Source organism: Lithobates pipiens, unplaced genomic scaffold (genome assembly GCF_037356315.1).
Source record: "Lithobates pipiens isolate NorthernLeopardFrog02 unplaced genomic scaffold, aLitPip1_a1.2 Scaffold_25, whole genome shotgun sequence".
Taxonomy (NCBI): domain Eukaryota; kingdom Metazoa; phylum Chordata; class Amphibia; order Anura; family Ranidae; genus Lithobates; species Lithobates pipiens.
This window is the reverse complement of record NW_027507787.1, coordinates 46,479,289-46,498,447: the sequence shown is the minus strand read 5'-3', so window position 1 is coordinate 46,498,447 and position 19,159 is coordinate 46,479,289. Positions and strand designations below refer to the sequence as shown.

Sequence of the window (19,159 nt, the reverse complement as noted above, 5' to 3'; positions counted from 1 at the left end):
GCACAGAGAGTCAGCTGAGGGGTATATGGAGTGGAGCAGATCAGGAGTCAAATACCAGTGGAGAAGAATCTTGTATTGATTCCCTTTATAAAGTGTACAAATGGAACTCCTAGCTGCCTGTGACCATATGAGCCGCCACACGCTCAGAGGTATATCTATACCCAAGTTCTGCTCCCACTTATTCATATAAGCACGTCGTGGCCCGGTAGGTGACCCATCCATAATCAGGAGTTGGTAAGTGCGCAATATCATACCGCTAGGAGAGGGATCCTCTAAGCATATTTTTTCAAACTCAGTTAAGGGGGAAAATTGGAGATTCGCTACCAGGGATTGCGCATAGTGGCGTATTTGTAAGTAACTAAAAAATGCCTGTCTGGGTATATCAAAAGCGTACTGTAGGTCTTTGAAGGATCTTAGGGTTCTGGTTCGAGGGTCAACCAGTTGGCCATAGCGGAAAACGGCCCTCTCCATCCAGAAGTGGGACATCTGTGAATTTAAACTGTCCCGGATGTTAGGAGTGAATAAAAAAGTAGTGACTAGGGAAGAGGTAGTGAATGAATGAATGAATGAAATACTTGTATAGCGCACAATGTGAACTGAATCGCCTCTAGTGGTAAGCGGGTGTGCCGATTTGGCACGCCACCATAATGTGCGTAGAAGCACCATTGGACCTAGTATCTGTAGACCACCACCCACTACTCCGGAGCTCAACAACATGGAGTTTGGGTGTATAGGAGCTAACCATAGTTTCTCAATTTGCGTCCATCGGTTGTAAGCATGGAGAGTGCACCAAGAGGCTACAGGGTGTAGTTGAGCAGCCAAATAGTATTTGGCTATATTGGGGAACGCTAGGCCGCCTTGATTGCGGGGGGGCATATAGAACTGATCTAGCAATTCAATGCCTCTTGTAGTGGCAGAAAAAATTTATCAAGTCGCCCTGGAGCCTCTTAAAGTGTGAGGTCGGGATGGGAATGGGTAGGGTCTCAGATATAAAAGTTTAGGTAAGATTGTCATCTTCAGGGTCGCCAGGCGACCAAAAAGAGACAACCCCAGGGATTTCCACCTGGTCAGGCAGGCCCTGATGGACGCGTAGAGCTGGGGGAAGTTGGCTTTGTAAAGAGTGTCGTATGTGGGAGTGATGTGAGCCCCAAGGTATTTTAAGGAGGACGTCTTCCATGAGTAGTTGAACGCTTGCGAGAGGGCCGCTACTGTTTGGTGGGGTATATTGAGGGGAAGGGTTTCTGTTTTTTTGAGTTATTGATCTTGTAACCTGAGAGGGCACTATATTGGTCTAATTCTACACGGAGATTAGATTCGGGAGCGAAACGTGGGGTTGTGTGAGGGTGAGGAGGACATCATCCGCAAACCGAGAGACCTTAAAGTCTCTAATACGGACCGGAATACCATGTATGTTTGGGTTGTTTCTGATATGGGCCGCTAGGGGTTCGATGCATAGGGCGTATAAAAGATGGGAAATCGGGCAGCCTTGTTGTGTTCCATTGGAGATCTGGAAAGCGGGAGAGGTGGCCAACTGGGTGCGGACCTGGGCCGAAGGGGAGGAATACAGGTGAGCAATGGCTCGGAGAAAGGGACCCCCAATACCGACCCGGCGGAGAGTCGCAAACAGAAAGGGCCAGCTCAGCCTATGAAAGGCTTTCTCCGCATCCAAGCTGAGCAAAAGTGCCTCCAGCCTGGTCCTGTTGGCAACCTCTACGAGGACGATAACCCTCCGAGTGTTGTCTCCTACCTGGCGCGGAGCGGGATAAATCCCACTTGGTCCTTGTGGATTAGTGACGGTATGAAATTGTTCAGTCTGTTTGCTAATAGTTTTGTAAAAAATGTTAAGTCCGTGTTGAGGAGTGCAATCAGCCTATAATTGGAGGGTAGGGTGTGGTTTGCATATGCCTTGGGATAGGCGTGCCCAATAGGAATGCGTTAAATAGGGTCGTCATGTGGGGAAGCAGGTGTGGGAGGAAAGTTTTAAAGTAAAGGTAAGGTAAGCCATCCGGCCCAGGGGCCTTGTTATTTGGCAAATATTTAATTGTGGCAGTTATTTCCTCTTCTGTAATAGGCAAGTTGAGGTCTGTTAAGGCTGAGGAGGAAAGCATGGGAAGGGTCACACTCCGCCAGGTAAGATTGGATGTCTCGGGATAAGTCAGGGGAAGGGGGGTTGTGTGGGACGCTGGGGTCATTGTACAAGGTTGAATAATAGTTATGAAAGAGTTGGGCAATTTTAGAGGAGTGAGACTGGAGATCGCCATTCGTATCTTTGGAGGTAGGTAGGTGAGGAGGTCGCCACCCGATCTCTGAGTTACCTCGCTAGAAGTTTATGTGGCTTATTGACCTTATCGTAGAAGGTCTGTCGCATTCTTTAGAGTGCCTTCTCTACCTTGCCCATATCTATGTCCTTCAGTCCAGCCCTGGTACTTATAAGTTCCCTGAGAGTGGTTAGGGACAGATAGGAAAGCAATCTTGCTTCCAAGTGTTTGAGTTTGTCTAGTAGCGCCCACCGAGTTGCATTGGCGTTTTGCTTTAGAGCAGTGGAAAGGGATATGCACTGACCCCTAAAGACCGTCTTATGGCCCTCCCAGAGGGAGGAGACAGACCTCAGGGGAGCTATTCTCTGCAAAATATAGCTTCAGCATTCGCTCTAGTTCCACTCTGGAAGGGTCATGCTTGAGTAAGAACTCATTGAGACACCAGTGGCATGTACGAAAGGATCCCGGGGAGAGTGTGAGGGAGAGTTTAATCATAAAATGGTCCGACCACGAGATTGCCTGGATATCTGAGCCTGTACAAGCTCTCAAGGTTGGAGCGTTAACGAAAAAGTAATCTAGTCGCGAATGGGACTTGTGGGGGTGGGAATAGAAGGTGAATTGTTTAGCCGATGGGTAGGCTGTGAGCCCGGTGTCAAACAGAGCATATTTCCTGGTCAATTGGCGGAATAGGGTGGATTTCCGGTCGATGGCTTTGGGGGTTCCATTCACGGCCTACAGAGTGTTTGTCGAGGTGTGGGGAGTAGGTTCGATTAAAGTCCCCTCCAATGACCAGATATTAGTGGGGAGCTGCAAACAATCGCTTGTACAATCTGGATAGGAAAGAGGTTTGGTTAGTGTTCGGGGCATAGACATTACACAAAGTGAGGTCAGCTCCCTGCCAGGAACTCCTGAGAATTTGATAGTGTCCTTGCGGGTCAGAATATAGGGATTATAACTGGAAGGGAGAGCCCTGCTTGAAAATAATTGCTACTCCTGCTTGTTTGCGAGGGCTGGAGGCCAGGTATATTTGGGGGAAATATTTAAGGGCAAATGCCATGGTACCGGTTTTAGCGAGATGCGTCTCCTGGATAAAAATGACGTCTGCCCTAGAGCGCTTAAATTCCCATAGAGCCAAGCTCCGTTTAATATTAGAGTTAAGGCCCTTCACATTTAGTGACAGTATGTCAGTCATGGTGGGCGTAGTGAGAGGGGTGACGATAGCTTACCCAGCAGGCTTGATGAAGTCCAAATATTCGGGGGGTTCACGGGTTGGGTCCTCAAGATGATTCTGAGTTGACAACTCAAAGCCCTGGGGATGAAGTCTGAGCTCCAGGGGTGGTGGGCACCCAAGAAGTTAGAGATTAGAGGGGAGAGAGAAAAGAAGGAGCCAGGAAAAGAGGAGACAAAGGTGCAAAAAAAAAAACAAAGGTTAGTATACAACTAGGTCTGTATAACCAGTCACAATATAACCCACCTGAAAAAGGTGGCAGGTTGGGAGACTTCGAAGGGCTCCTCCTGACGGGGGAGGTAAAAAAAACACAGCTGGGTAAAATAGTACCAGGAGCCATTCAGAGATCCCTGGGGGGGGGGGGGGGGATGCAGGACCCAGGACAAGAGTGTCCCTCTCCCAGGCCTGCCTGTAATTGCAAATACAATTAGTAAACCTGCAGTTATCCACTGACAAACTATGGCTACAACCACAACAGCAACCAGTCAAACTGATAGAACTAATTCTCAAGTGGGATCGGTGGTGGTGAAGTTCCCATCTTTCAAAATAGGCATGTCTTCTCATCTTGTGCCTCTTCGGGGACTGCCCGGGAGGGGGGAAAGGAGGTCCCAACCAGGCCCAGCAGGTCGCCCCTCTAGGTAAAGGGGGGAGGGGGAGGGAGAGGGAGGAGGGAAAGAGGGGGAGATAGGGTGGGGGTTGAGGATGGGTGAGGGAGGGGATAGGCCCGCGGCCTGGGAGGGGTCCCAGCGGGGTACCCACAGGCCCCTCGGTAAGCAGGATAAAGTCAAAGTCAGGTACTCTAGGTGAATGAGTCCAGGTATTTGAATAGAGGACAAGAAGGGCCCAGTCAGGAACCCCATGGAAGGGCAAGGTAGGAGGGGTCAATTAGCCAGTTTTCCATATGGGATGAGGATATAAAGGGGGAGAGGTTTATCTCCGATGCAGTGAGGGGCCAGCAGGATGCGATCTTGGCCGTTTTTTCCCCAGAGATTTGGATCCAGGGGTCTGGGTGAGGTGGGGGGGAAATCAGCAGAGGGTCCCATCCGGGGTTGGGCGGAACCGGGATGTTCATCCTCCTTAGCGGTAAGGCTAAAAGGGAAACCCTAGTGGTATCGAAAGTCATGCTCCCTCAATGTTGTAAGAAGTGGCTGTAAGGAACGGCGTTGCTGGAGAGTCAGCCATGACAGGTCCGGGAAGAGCTGTATGGAGGCGCCATCAAAGTCAATGGTGCGCATATTGGATGCTACTCATGATGTCCTCGAGAGTGTAGTTGTGGACCCTGCAGATCACATCTCGCGGTCTGGGCCCTGGACCACGGGGGCGGAGAGCACGGTGAGTTCGGTCCAGTTTAATTCTCTGATGAACCGGGCGGCCCATCGTTGTTGTTGAAAATAGCTTGTAAAGTTGCATTTAGATCTTCATCCTGGGTCTCCTCCAGGAGGCCGTGGACCCTGATGTTATTGCGCCTGCCTCTATTATCGAGGTGGTGTTGAAAGTCCCAAATGGTAGAGGCTTGTGAGGTCAGACGATCATTTATTTGCAAGAGTTCCTGCCTGGTGTCGCAGGCTTCCTCCTTCAGAGAGGTGACTTGGTAGTAGATAATTGGTGAAGATCAGTACGCAGCATGCTAATCTCAGATCTGCAGGTTTCACGCACCTCCTGGATAACTGAAACTTTATATTACTATATATTTTAATTTAGTAAGTGAAAATAGATCATACAGTCACAACATTTGGCTGAAAGAAATGGCTTAAGTGTGCAATCATAAAACAAATGATATAATAGGGACCACAGAATTTGGCCATAAGTACACACAACTTCAGTCTCCTGGCTATATAATAAAACCTAGTAGGGCACAGCAACTAAGACAAAGTGAATCCATTGGACGATGAGCCTGGAGAATTTACGTTTTACAAAACAAATAAGAGTATAAGCTTGGTGCATAGTTTGTTTTTTTTCTGTTAAATTAAGTTTTCCCCAGATAAAGCACTCATAGCAGACACACAAGTATAGTACATGAAAGGTTATGGCAGTTGGCTTAAAACCAATCAATGGTGGAAAATGAGTATGAGAGAAAAAAGAGCGATGAACTGACTCAACAACTTGCTTCACATTTAATTAAAGGCAGCAGTGCACGCCACTGTGCTTTAGGGTTTCAAATTGCTGTTCATAAAAATGTACTTGTCATTTCTATGTCACCAACTCTTCTGTATACTTCCACTTAAAAATAAAGCATATGTATCAAAAAATATATATAAATATATTTTGTTACCCAGTGGGGAAAAGTTAGAACCTTATTCAAGCTTTTATCGCTGCGTGTAATTTCATGGGAGGATTGCCTCTCATTTTGTATCCCTGTGACACCAGGATAAGGAATTAGGAAAACAGTCACCTTAACAAGAAGACAAAGTAATACACAGCATTTAATACAAAGTAATAAACATTTTACAGAGTTTCTACCCACCCTGATGGGATAAAATGTTTTTGTTTCTCCCAGGGGGAGACATTTCTTATTCCTTCCTGTTCCTTCATTCCATTCAAATGCTGTGGTTCCTCTTGTCACAACTGCTTACTATTGCCTTCCATGTCATTCCAGGAAAAAGCAGTGACATACAGGCCAGCAGGAACTACCTTTGAGCACTGCAGGGGACCATGGAGATCTAAATTCGAAGCAGTTTAGAGGACCATTCCTTACAAGCAGAGTTGAGGGGTGCGGGCAGCAGAAAAGATACTCAGGTTTTTCACAGGTACTTGCTTTCAGTTTCCATTTGTGAAAAGGTCACAAATGGCTGCGCTGCTTTCAATCCATCCACTGTAACCAATCAGCGGCCAGGCTGATCGGTGAAGAGGATGTTGGGTGAGAGCGCGGGACTTTCAATAGAATGCATTAAGGTAAAATAATTTTTACCTTTACAACCCCTTTAACACCTGTATTGAGTTAATAAACAACAAATATTTGTAATTTTTATCGTCAAGAACGCGTTGACGTAAAACACGTATGACGGGACTAGAAAAAGGAAGTTCAAATAGCCAGTAGTCAATAGCTTCCACCTCGTACTTGCTTGAGAGCATGTGCCGTTTTTTGGTCCATCGGAACAGCATACAGACGAGCAGTTTTCCCGTTTGGAATTGGTTCCATCGGAAATATTTTGAACATGTTCTATTTCTAGGTCCGTCAGAATTTTAGAAAAAAAAAAGTCCAATGAGGTATACATAAGATTGGAATATACGATGAAAAGCTTCCATCACACTTTTTCTGTCGGACATTCCGCTTGTGTATACGCGGCATAACAATCTGAAGGTTTTCATTTTTCCCTTACAGCTTTCAGAATTTGTGAAAGACCCCCAAAACCAAATATTTTCTTGAACCCTATGAGCTCTAGAATAAAAAGAAGGTGCTACTAATTTTTTTTAATTATTCTCCCTGCGGCATTTGCGCAAATGTTTATCAAACCAATATATTCACAAGAAATTTCTCTAAAACCATTATTAGCAGATAAAAATACAGATAACTACAAAATTCCTTCTAAACCCCTACTAAATCTAAAAGCTTAACCTGTATGGAGTTAATAAAAAACAAATATTTGTAAATTTTAAATTGCGCCTTTTTGCAAAATGGTGAAAATCCAAAAAGTTCTCTAACAATCTGGAGGTTTTAATTTTTCACTTACAGTTTTCAAAAATTGTAAAAGACCCCCAAACCATATCTTTTATGAAAGCACATGGCCAGTAGAATAAAAAGAAGGTGCTACTGATTTTTAAGGCACGATATTTGTGCAAATGTTTATCAAATCAATATTTTCGCAAAAAATACACTAAAATCATTAATAGGGTACATAACCACATCATAGCAAAATTCCTGCTAAAGTGCTGCTAAAGCATCGTTCACATATGGCATACTAAGGTGTACACCCTTGGAGGGCCATGTTTATCTGCACAGGTTTTTCGTGCATCCCAATACAGGCAGTCCCATTTACGTCAATCGGGATGCAACGGCATAGCTGCTGTTCCCAATACATGAGTGTGTACATGACACCGAACACTTGTGTGCTCAGGGACACCCATGTGGACCTACATGGATGTAAAATTGGGAGCAACGGCTCTGTTCATGCAGGTGCTACGTCCCAAATGACATCAATGGGACCGCCTGCACAGAGATGCACAGAACTCCTGTGCATCCCTGTAAAAGTACGCTGTGTATGCCCTGTGTGAACAAGGCCTTAGGCCCCTTTCGCACAAGCAGACCGATTGGGTCTGCTTGTCCGTTTTTCAGGTGGGTCCAATCGGACCACCCATTGTTCTCTATGGAGAGGCCGATGTAAATGGACATGTGTCCGTTTACACCAGCTTGAATCCGATCCAGTCCAGTCTGCTAAAAACTGATGGATGGGGATTCTATTCCCCATCCATCTAGCAGATCGGATTGGATGGTATTGGATGGAAATGGAAAGTGGGTCCATTTCGTTCCGACCGCGGAGAATAGCGGGCTGTGTCCGTATCTGCTCTGCATCAGCAGACAGGACGCAGACCTGTCACTCGCCTGCTCAGCAAGGATCAGCAGACAGATCGTCCGCTGAGCAGGCGGATCTGCTTGACAGAGTCCGCTCCATGAACGGGGTCTTACCAGGAGTGGCTGGTCCATTAGGGGGATCAGGGGCGTTTGTATGATTTTTTTGTTTAAAGCCGCATGTGTAGAGCCTGAGGCTCTAATTGGTTTGAAAAAGGTTGACTCAAGGTGCACAGCACTGAACCTCGAACACACCCCCTTGTGACAAGAGCAAACTAATATTAGCCATTGTCTTCCCCGGCTTCTCCTCCTGGCCAATCAGGATAGATCGGGAGTGAGGAAGCCATGGAAGGGTAGTGTGGTGGGGGGTACCGTCACCGCGAAGGGGTGAGTGCGGGGGGGGGGGGGGGCGTCTCCATGTAGGGGTGAGTGCGGGGGGAGGAAAATTCTCCATGGAGGAGTGCAGGGGGGGGGGGGGTGTCACCGTGGCTGGGTGAGTGCGGTGGGGGGACAGCCATCATGGAGGGGAGAGTGTGGGGGAGGGGGGAGACTGTCACCATGGACGGTTGAGTGGGGGCAGACCGGGGGGTCTATGTTTGTGTCTAGTTTTTTTATCTTACTTTTTACAGTTTTTTTTTTAGGGGGGGGTTATTTGGTGAGATATCAGAGGTCTAAACAGACCGCCATATCTCTTTTTTTTTTTTTGAGTCAGAGAAAGGGACTGAAGATAGTCCCTCTCTCTGTAGCACTTTACATGAATGAATGGAATAGAGATCCCATTCATTCATGAAATGACAGTCAGATGCATTGTAACACTCACGGTTACAATGATCAGCTGTCAGTGGATTTAGCAGCGATTCCTACCTATATCCATTGTACAGGGGGGGGGGGAGATTTGGTATACACATGTATACCAAGCCACAACTTCACCCCCCACCCACACTGCTCCCCCCGCCATGATCTCCAAGCTGACAGATCATAGGAGATCTGTGCAGGGAGAAGCTGCAGGCAGAGGGAGGGAAGGAGGGATGCCGCTCAGAGCGACCATGGATTGGAGGTGCGGGGACAGTCTGGGGGGTGATCAGAGGTATTGGTGGGACACATCTGGACCCCCCCAAGCAGCACTTGAAGCCGGCGGGAGCGAAAGAGGAGGGATGCTGGCAAATGATGGTGGCTGCGGGGAGCGGGTTTATTGGGGAGATCAGATCAGGTGGAAGGGGGGTAATTCGTTTTTTGAGGGAGAAGGGGGGTGTAGGGGATAAGAAAGGAGAGCGAGGGAGTAGTTATATGTGAAAGTTAGCGGCAGGAGGCGGAGAGGCAGGGGACAGGGAAGCAGCGGTATGGGTGGCGACGGTCACATTAGGGGTTAATAACTCTGATCAGCGGGTAGTAATCTTTTTAGGTCCATACAGTGTACTGACCTGGTAGTGAAAGGGTTAAATTAAATCTCTGCAAAAAGGAAAAAAAAAATACTCTAGAGCAGAAGTGGTTAAATCAAGTGGAATTTTTTACATGTACATAGAACAACACCCTTTAATATATATTACAGTGGCTTTAAACTAGTAATTTCATTTTCATATGAAGGCCACTGGATGGCACTAAACCTTTGGTATATATAATGCTTTGAATTTTCTCAGATATTATAACTAAAAAGATGCTTGTAAACATTACAGTCCAATAAAATTGTTTACAGAATACGTTACTACAGGCCATAGTAATAATAAGCTTTAATGAAAATGTATAACGTTTTTAAAGGAAAACGTAGGTAAAAACTGACTTGCTGGCAAAATAAATTTAGCACAATACTACTGTATCTCTACACTTTTATATTGTGACCTTGTTACCACCTGACCCTCAAAGACAGGCAAGGAGTCAGTGTAAAGGGGGTACTTTCAGAAACCCTGTCTACTGCAGGCTCCTAATCAGCAGATATATGTATTGTACAGGCATACCCCACTTTTAAGTACACAATGGGGTTTATTTACTAAAGCTGGAAAGTGCAAAATCAGACTCAGTTCTGCATAGAAACCAGCTTCCAGCTTTTATTACCAAAGCTTAATTTAACAATCTGGGGTTAAAAGCTCATTGGTTTCTATGCAGAAGTGAGCCCGATTTTGCACTTTCTATCTTTAGTAAACAAACCCCATTGTGTACTTAAAAGTGGGGTATGCCTGTAATTCAACAGCAAAATCGACACCTCCGGGAGTGTTAGTACGAGAGCCATCAGGGCTGACAACAGTTCCACCCTCTTTCCAACTCCTAGGGCCTAGGTTATCATGGCATTTCAACAGTAGAAGAAAACGTTTGCATGCTCAGCACTAAAAGCTCCGCCACATTAAGCACACTGTCAGGACTTACTGTGCAGCGGCCTTGAGTGCTGATCATATGAGCATTCTATTCATGCTAATGTAGGGGTCAGGAGGTGGTGTTGGTGGCATGGAGGACCCTGTTACCAACATTCCCGGAAGTGTTAATTTTGCTGCAGAATTAAAATAGATACCGCTGCTGATCTAGGGTATTTTGTCGCAGCATGCATGGTTTATAAATATTCTAAATACAGATTTTTTTGCCTGCCAATTGTCTGAGTATCCTCAAAGTCCCAGTGAGGACATGGATGGGTGTGGTCTCAGAGCAATTCACTCAGTATCCCAAGATACCAATCACTGGACATTTATCCTTCCCTAAACTGAGCTAGCTAGATGAGCTTTGGAAGCAGTTCAAAGAGTTAACCCCGGTAGAGCAAATTGAAAGTAAAGCTGCATTGATAGAGTAAATGATGAAATTAGAGAACAGTTTCTTATAGGTATAAATCGAGCCTGGATGAACAGCAGTAGAGTTCAGGGTTCCCCCCATGGGACAAGATACACAATAGATGTCTTTTGGTCTTGCCCACATATATCTTACCACATGGGCAGGTCAGCATGTGCACAACGCATGTGGTAGAACAGCTGATGAAGTTGATTTTAAAATGGTTATTGCCATCAGAGCTGGCGAATGCATCAGTTTTGTCCACATATCTGCAGACAGTACATCTACCACAGGGATACATACCCTTCAAAGGTGGGAGATCAGCCAGTTTTTTTTTTTAATTGATCTTTGATATTCCGAGTGTGTAAGAATGTCCCTAAGATTTAGAGATCTCCTAGTTGTCATTAGGGGCTGATCAAAAACAATCTCACCCAACAAAGTGGACTCTGACAAGATATGCCAATGATTAGCGCTGTTTTTATTAGCTTTGTTTATGTGGATTTTTTCAATAAAGAATTATGTATATTTTTTGATAAATCCGGCTGTTCCTTGTTGAAGAATTAAGCCCCGTACACACGAGAGGACTTATGTCCGACAGACCTCCAAAGGAGTTCCGCCGGAGTTCCGACGGAGTTCTGGCGGACTTTTCGACCGAACGGACTTGGACACACACCATCACACCAAACTCCGACGGAGTCGAACGTGATGACGTACGACTGGATTCGAATAAGGAAGTTCATAGCCAGTAGCCAATAGCTGCCCTAGCGTCGGTTTTAGTCCGTCGGAGTAGCATACACACGAGCGGATTTTTCGAAGGGGACCGGGTCCGGCGGAGTTCCGTCGGGAAAATTTGAAGCATGTTCCATATTCTAAAGTCCGTCAGACTTTGGTGAATCAAAAGTCCGTTGCAGCCCACACACGATCGAATAGTCTGACGGACTCAGTCCGTCGGACTTTGGACGTTGAAAAGTCCGCTCGTGTGTACGCGGCTTTACTGTTTCTTTTTCCTTTCTTTTTGTAGCCCTATTTCGGCGCATAACACGCACACGTGATTTCCTATTTTAAGGGGGGGAAAGTGCGTATTATAGCCGATAAATACACTATACACATTTAACTTTATTTTTATACTCGGTCCGTGCCATCTAGAATTACAGCCCTCATTTGTCTAATTTTTTTTACATCACAGAAACCTGACATCTTAACAGGGGTGTGTAGACTTTTTACATCCTTACGGTGTGTGTGTATGTGTATATATATATATATCCTACAATGTATTATCTTGATGCAGCATATCAGTTCTACATATGTGTGTTACATGTTGTCAATATGGATATAAACCTAAAGCCTCGTACACACAATCGGATTTTCCACAGAGACAAAACCTCTGACTTTTGTCCGAAGGGGTTGGCCCCAAACTTGTCTTGCATACAAAAGGCACACAATTGTCTGCCAACAAACACGAATGTAGTGACTAGGGATGAGCTCCGGTGTGTTGGCACACTCCTCGTGCAGAGCCCACCAGGAAGTCGGCACGGCGCTGCGCTAACCACAGGCAGCGAGACATTTCCCGATCTCTGCAGCTGCACATCGGGAAAATGTCTCACTGCCTGTGATTAGCGCAGCGCTGTGCCGACTTCCTGGCGGGCTCTGCACGTGCAGTGTGCGAATACGCCTGAGCTCATCCCTGGTAGTGATGTACTGTTTTTTCAGCTCTTTAGCGACACCCTTTGGGCTCCTTCTGCCAATTTCATATTAGTAGAAGTTTGAAGAGTGTTGATTCATGCTTTTCATTTAGTTTCTGAACGGCCGTTCGTCAACCAGCCATGTTGCAGAATCAGAAGCGATAACGTGTTATTATTGACCTTGGAGTTATTGCCTTGACCCAAGTCCAAGGACAAATGCATGAGGATTTTATTTAATTTTTTGGTTGAATAATGATTTGATTTGGTATACTTTCTATATTTTTGGTTGCATAGAATGCACTTTATAGTAAAGTTCTATTGGCAGATAGCATGATTAATTTTATTTGTTCTTTTTTTTTAATGCACAATAAAAAAAACTGTGGCAAATAATACTTTGATATGTGTTTTACTTCAAATTACAGTTTGTATTTTTTTAAATCGAACTGCCTACTCCCAATGTAAAATTAACAAGGGGCACCAACATAGTTGTATCTTTGATCTTAAAAACTAAGGGATAATGGTGTTGTAATAAATAAATAAAAATAAATAACAAGCATAATATTATTCTTGATATCACTAGAAAAAAAAAGCCTTTGAAAATTTGTTTGCAATAACTCAGTATCACCAGCAAAGCAGCTTCGTTGTTATCCCATTAAAGAAGAAGAGAATGTGCGCTGTATTCCGAGATTACATAATTTGTCACATCACGAATATTAATTCTCCATTGCGAACACTAGTTTACAAGACTAACCGCTTCTGGCTCATCCTTGCTTCTGAGCATGCGTGTTTGTACTTTGGAGTTGTGTACACACGCTCGGAAAATCCAACAACAGACATCTGTCCGTGGAAAATTTTAAAGCCTGCTATCCATTTGTCCACAGAAAATCCAACAACTGTCCGATGGAGCGTACAAACGGTCGGATCTTCCGCTAAAAGCCTTTCATCACATAATTCCTGTCAGAAAATCCGATCATGTGTATGAGGCTTTAGAATGAATTTTCTATTATGTTATGTAATCATTACTAAGCAATAAATATTGTGTTTTTACACCGACTGCTTTTCTGTTGCCGTACCTCATATAAAGTGCCATTTATTTCTTCTTCATTTCTACTGAATCAGGGATGGCGACGTAGTCACATGCACTTCATACAAGTCTCACAATGCCCCCTTCCCTTTTTACATTACAGGCTAAAGCATAATCATACAAGCTAAATAATTGAAACAATTCACACATTAAAATGACAATACACCACCATTCATTAGTCACACACTTATTTCAACAAAACATATTTTATTGCTCATTTACAATTGCATAACCTTATATCCCTTCTCACTGAATCAAATCTAAATTCCCTTAATAGCACTTCCAATGTTCAGTTCAAATATATGGCTAAACAATGCATGGGTCCCCAATAGTACCATAATTAATAGTTGTTAGACAAATTCCATGCACATTTATTGGCATGTTCAGTGGGAATAGTTCTGTTAAACCTTTGCATAAAAGTAAACTATAATCAGTTCTGCCCTTTTTTTGTTAATGTTTATTGGTTTGAATTAGCTAGCAATATATGTATCTGTAACTTGAAATATTAAAGCTATGTCAATGATTGCAGTCAGTAAATGTGTGTGCACTGTTTATAGTTTTTCCCTAAGGTTGGAACACTGTATTGATGGGATAGCACCGATAGGACCTTGAGGCTGACTTTCTCATTGAGAGTGTAAATGAAAAATAAAATAGTCTGATGACTAGTGAACTTGTTACTCTTTGGAGATCATTTTAAACAAATTATATTTTATAGATGCTAGAAAGAAACCTATAAAATATTTTGCCACCCTTTGGTAACAGTATAATTGTAATTTTATTTTAATAGTCACTAGGACAGGGATGGTGAACCTTGGCACCCCAGATGTTTTGGAACTACAATTCCCATGATGCTCAGCTTCACTGCAGAATGCCTGAACATCATGGGAAATGTAGTTCCAAAACATCTGGGGTGCCAAGGTTCACCATCACTGCACTAGGAGGTATAAAATTAAAATAAACAAAGCTAAGACATAACCAAAAGAAATATAATTCAATAAGTGAAGATCAACACATCAGCACAGATAGCATTTATAGGGGTTGTACTGGAAATCTCAAACCTCTTCCCATTTCCTATCCTCCCTCCAGTTCAGTCCAGTCAGCACCTTCAGGACTGAAAGTACAGATGAAACTGACTGTCATCATAAGCATATTTTATCTGTCTAGATTTTCTGTATGTGCTTCAAATGTATAAGTAGGAGACGTAGGCAGCGGTATCAATATGTTTGGTGCTACTGGTTTGGCTCGACATGAATGTCTGTCTGCATGAGTTAAGAACGGCTGTAAAACACAAGTTAAAAAAGACACATCTAAGCTGAATGATATGTAAACAGCAAGTAGGAATTAGGCCCACTTCAGTTATTAATTGTGACTGAAGGGACAAGTTTCACATTATGAAATATCATACCTTATGCAAAAAGGAACTTAGTATGTCAAGAGCATCAAAGATCATTCAAAAGATGTCTGTCTTAACAAGCATCACATGGGGGGTTATTTACTAAAAGGAAAATCCACTTTGCACTGCAAGTGGACTTGAAAGTGCGCTGAAAGTGCACTTGGAAGTAAAGTCACTGTAGATCCAAGGGGGACATGCAAGGAAAATAAACAGTATTTTAGCTTGCACATGATTGGATGATAAAATCAGCAGAGCTTACACTCATTTCAGATCTATGCCTTAGATTTAGAGCGACTGCACTTCCAAGTGCTCTTTCAGTGCAAAATGGATTTGCCTTTTGTAATGGGTAATTATGGGTACGTTAAGTTTGATAATAATTTATAAATGGTGCTTATTAATGTAATTGTTTTGCATTTTGTGTGTTTTTTTAATAAAATATATGCAAGATTGGGTGGGGGGGGGGGGGGGAGTGAAATATGTGGTGCGGTCAAGCTGAGCCATAGCATGTGACAATGCTGATAATTCAAGCATTTTAAACTTTTTGCTCAAGGACCAAACCCCATTACATTCTCAGATTGCAGTCTGTATAGTCTTCAGAATCCCAGTGAGGTTCTTTTCTTCTTATGCTTTAGGTAAAGAGAAGTCCCAGGCTGTCTCCTGGGCACACTTCCACATAGCTCTTACAAGGCGATGGAATCCCATATCTTTTGGCTTTTCCAGTCCTCTCATCAAACGCTGCTTCATGATAGCAATGAACTCTTTATTGCTCAATTCTCCGTTCCCTGCCACAAAACATCAGAAAGAGATAATTTTTATGTTAAACAAGACTATATATATTATGGCAGTTCATCTTTTATTATATAACCATTGTCTCAAAAACAGTTTGCCTGCAGAATGCAACAAATGCTAAGACATTTAGTACATCCACAGTCCTGGTAAGCATTTGAAATATTTACATAAGGAAAGTATACATACAAGCCGATTTGTATTGTTAAGCACAACAAAACAATCACATTAGTCTCTATGTAAATTATGCTATCCTTTCATTGATTTATATGGTCTCAATAATTTTGCGTCTTACTTGAATATCTTTATAAATCAATTTATAGGGACTTAAATATTATCTATGCAATTCATCAGCAGAGCTGAGCTAGGCTAGGCATTTCTGCGATTGTATTGTGATGAAAAAGACCCTAGAGGGCAAAAAAAAAAAAAAAAAAAAAAAAAAAAAAAAAAAAAAAAAAAAAAAGACATCAGCAATACCATCAGAGTTGAATGCCCATTGGTTTCCATTATGGGAAGTGTTGAATAAGAGGGATTCACGTTGCCTCTACTACTAATTGCCCTTGTCCTTCTATAAAGGTTGTGGACCCTGACTAGAGACTCTGCTACTCAGCCAGAATGGTGACGGATCTAAAGACAATGGTGATGTTATGTGAAAAAACAAGTATACTCCATGAAAACTGTTGACAATGTTTTTAGCCTATATGAAAAGTTAAACATCAGATATTCTTTACATGGTGCCTACAAATTAAAAAAAAATGTGCCTTTTAAAACATTTATTCAACAAGAAAATCAATTATTGTAATGGTGTACTGTGGAAAAGCAGAGTTCCTCTCTCCCCAGCAAAAAAATTAATAAAAAATCTGCGGGTACACATACTTTAGCTGCTGACATTTAATATTAGGACACTCACCTGTGCTGGAATCAAGCGATCTTGCCACCCCCAGCCGATGTGTCCCCCCCCCCTCGAAAGGTGTCAAACGTGGCAATGGAGGGGGGGAAGAAGTAGATAAGCGGAGCTTACAATTTAGGGTGGAACTCTAAATGGAGCTTTAACCACTTCCCGCCCGGCCTATAGCAGAATGATGAGCAAGCTCATTTGAGACTCCCACATTGCTTTTTTATCGTTTCTATTTTACCGTACTTGAGTTTGGATTGTTTTTATGTTTTTATCTTGCAAATTGTTCTGAGAATTTATTCCAATAAAACATTATTGGTTGATCTGCACTATATGGAGCTTTTTCCTCCCATTTTTTTTATATTCCACTTTACTACTCGTGATCCTGGACACACTGGAGATACCTTTGGCTGTTTCGTCCACGTTCCCATGGTCATCTACACGTTCCAGGTGACACCAACAGGAGAATCACAGGCGAATTTAACCCACTGCCGTATGGTATGTGTGTCCACCACTGCTGGTAAGCGTATCCTATCGTATGTTTATGGTGGCTTTGAATTTGAGTGACACACTCCTGTCTGCATCAGAGTTCAAGAAGGGAGACTCCAATGAACTTTTTTCACTATTTTTATTAATTGTTATATGTAGTCACAGCACCTATGGGGTTGCTTTTGGGTGACTCCATATTTCACATACTTTTTGGACACTTTTCTACACATCTATGTGTATGGTTTTCACTTCATTATCATGTATATATGCATGTGTTATTATTCTTAACCGCTACACATTTTTGTTTCACATGCTTGTTTGACTGTTAGCAGCTTCATTTTTCACTTATTTTAGGTAGCGCAGTATTTCCCCCCTTCTTTTTGCAAGCTGTATATCGATTACTTAGATTTTTTTCTTAAAATAACTACAGTGCCATCATCCACATACAAAAATAAAAGCTACAATGTAAATTAAACAGTGTGTTTAGTATCACTTTAAGTACACCTTTAGCCTCAGAAGCTAGTATTTCCCCAGAGATTCCTTATTTTAGGTATTTTATTTTATAACTGTCCACCAATCTCTGACATCATGACATTTTTAACCATTCTGACATGCAAAATTTCTTATTTTGAAATTGTAAGATATTTGCGGTTTTCCTTGCATGAACTGCCTGTTTCAAATACCCCAGAAGATTTCAATGTGGTTCAAATTATGGCTTTGACTAAACCAGTCCACAACCCATAATTTCCTCTTTTGGAGCTATTCCTTGGTGACTATGCTAATGAACTTTGGATCAATATCTTGATGAAAGATTCATTTCCACCCCAACTTTAACTTTTAGACAGATGACCTCACATTCTCATCAAGCACACTTTGATATGCAGAATTGATAACTAACTGGTTAACTGCAAGCTACTTGGGCCCAGAAGCGGTAAAGCAAACCCAAACTATAACATCACCATAACATAAAATAAAATAACATAGCATCACCATCCTTCTCAGTTTTATGAGGTTAAAGGCTAAGTTCACTTTTGGAACATGTTACATGTTCCAACTGTTTTTAGGGTGGAATTTGTAACATGTTTCAGCATCACCCCCCACCATAACCCTTAACCCGCGCTGTGCCAGCGGATCTTCTCCTTGCACCCACTGTCACTATTTGAAACCAGCGGGGCTCCGCCCCCAAGGATGCATAATTCGCCATTGTGGCTGAGAGCTTGTAGTTGTAGAACTTTGAGGTGGTGAGCGTCCTCATAGTCCAATGATCTTCCTGCTCTCAGTTAACTGCCTACCTGTACGAGCAGACAGCTATCCTGAGAGTCTGCAGGAGCTGGACATTGCACTTGTGATCTGCTAATCATGGGTTCAATGCTCTGCAGGTTCCTTTGCAAATTTTTTTTATAAATGCACATTTTTTACCTGCAAAGAATGTGCATTTATTATTTATTTTTTAAAAGGTGAACTTAACCTTTAATCTCCTGAAATGTTGTCTTCAGTTTGCACCAAGCTGGCCCACTGTTACTAAAGCCAAAAACTCTATATTGATTTATCAGTCCGCAGCACATAGAAGGCCTGGTGTTTGTTCAATGGCAAATGCTAGTCTTGCGCTAATGGTATTTTTGGATAGCAAAGGATTTTTTCTATATAAAAGGAAAATAAAAAAAACACCTGTGCTGCTCTAAATCCTATGATTAATATCTGTGAAAGCCGTCCTGTGCAATCACTTAACCACAGTATAAATGACAATCAGTAAAAACAGTGTAGTGCTTTCAAAACGAAAGATAATATACAGTTAGTATAAATGCACACCCAAATCATATACCTTATATATTCCTATATATGTATTTCATATACTTCAAATAACTTGAATTCTAATACATTTACTTTTAACCAATCAAAAATAGTGCTATTTAACAATTTGAAAATATAAAAGATAAAAACTAAACAATAAATTAGTTCACCTAACAACCCCCCCCCCCCCAAAAAAAAGTGATATATATATATATATATATATATATATACACACACACACATACATACATACACAATTCTGGGCCAAATTGTTGGCACCACAGAAATTTTTCCAGAA

The 19,159-nt window shown here is 42.6% G+C and overlaps 1 protein-coding gene across 2 annotated transcripts in view; it reads right to left on the bottom strand.

Annotated features, from left to right (window-relative positions):
• Positions 1-13,694: 13,694 nt before the first annotated feature.
• Positions 13,695-19,159, bottom strand: part of MICU1 (mitochondrial calcium uptake 1) — a 423,436-nt gene continuing 417,971 nt past the window's right edge. For both annotated transcript variants that reach the window (XM_077454409.1, XM_077454408.1), the window contains exon 12: positions 13,695-15,682. In XM_077454409.1, the coding sequence (XP_077310535.1) occupies positions 15,522-15,682 (161 nt within the window). In that variant the 3' untranslated portion in view covers positions 13,695-15,521. The remainder of the gene's footprint in view (positions 15,683-19,159) is intronic.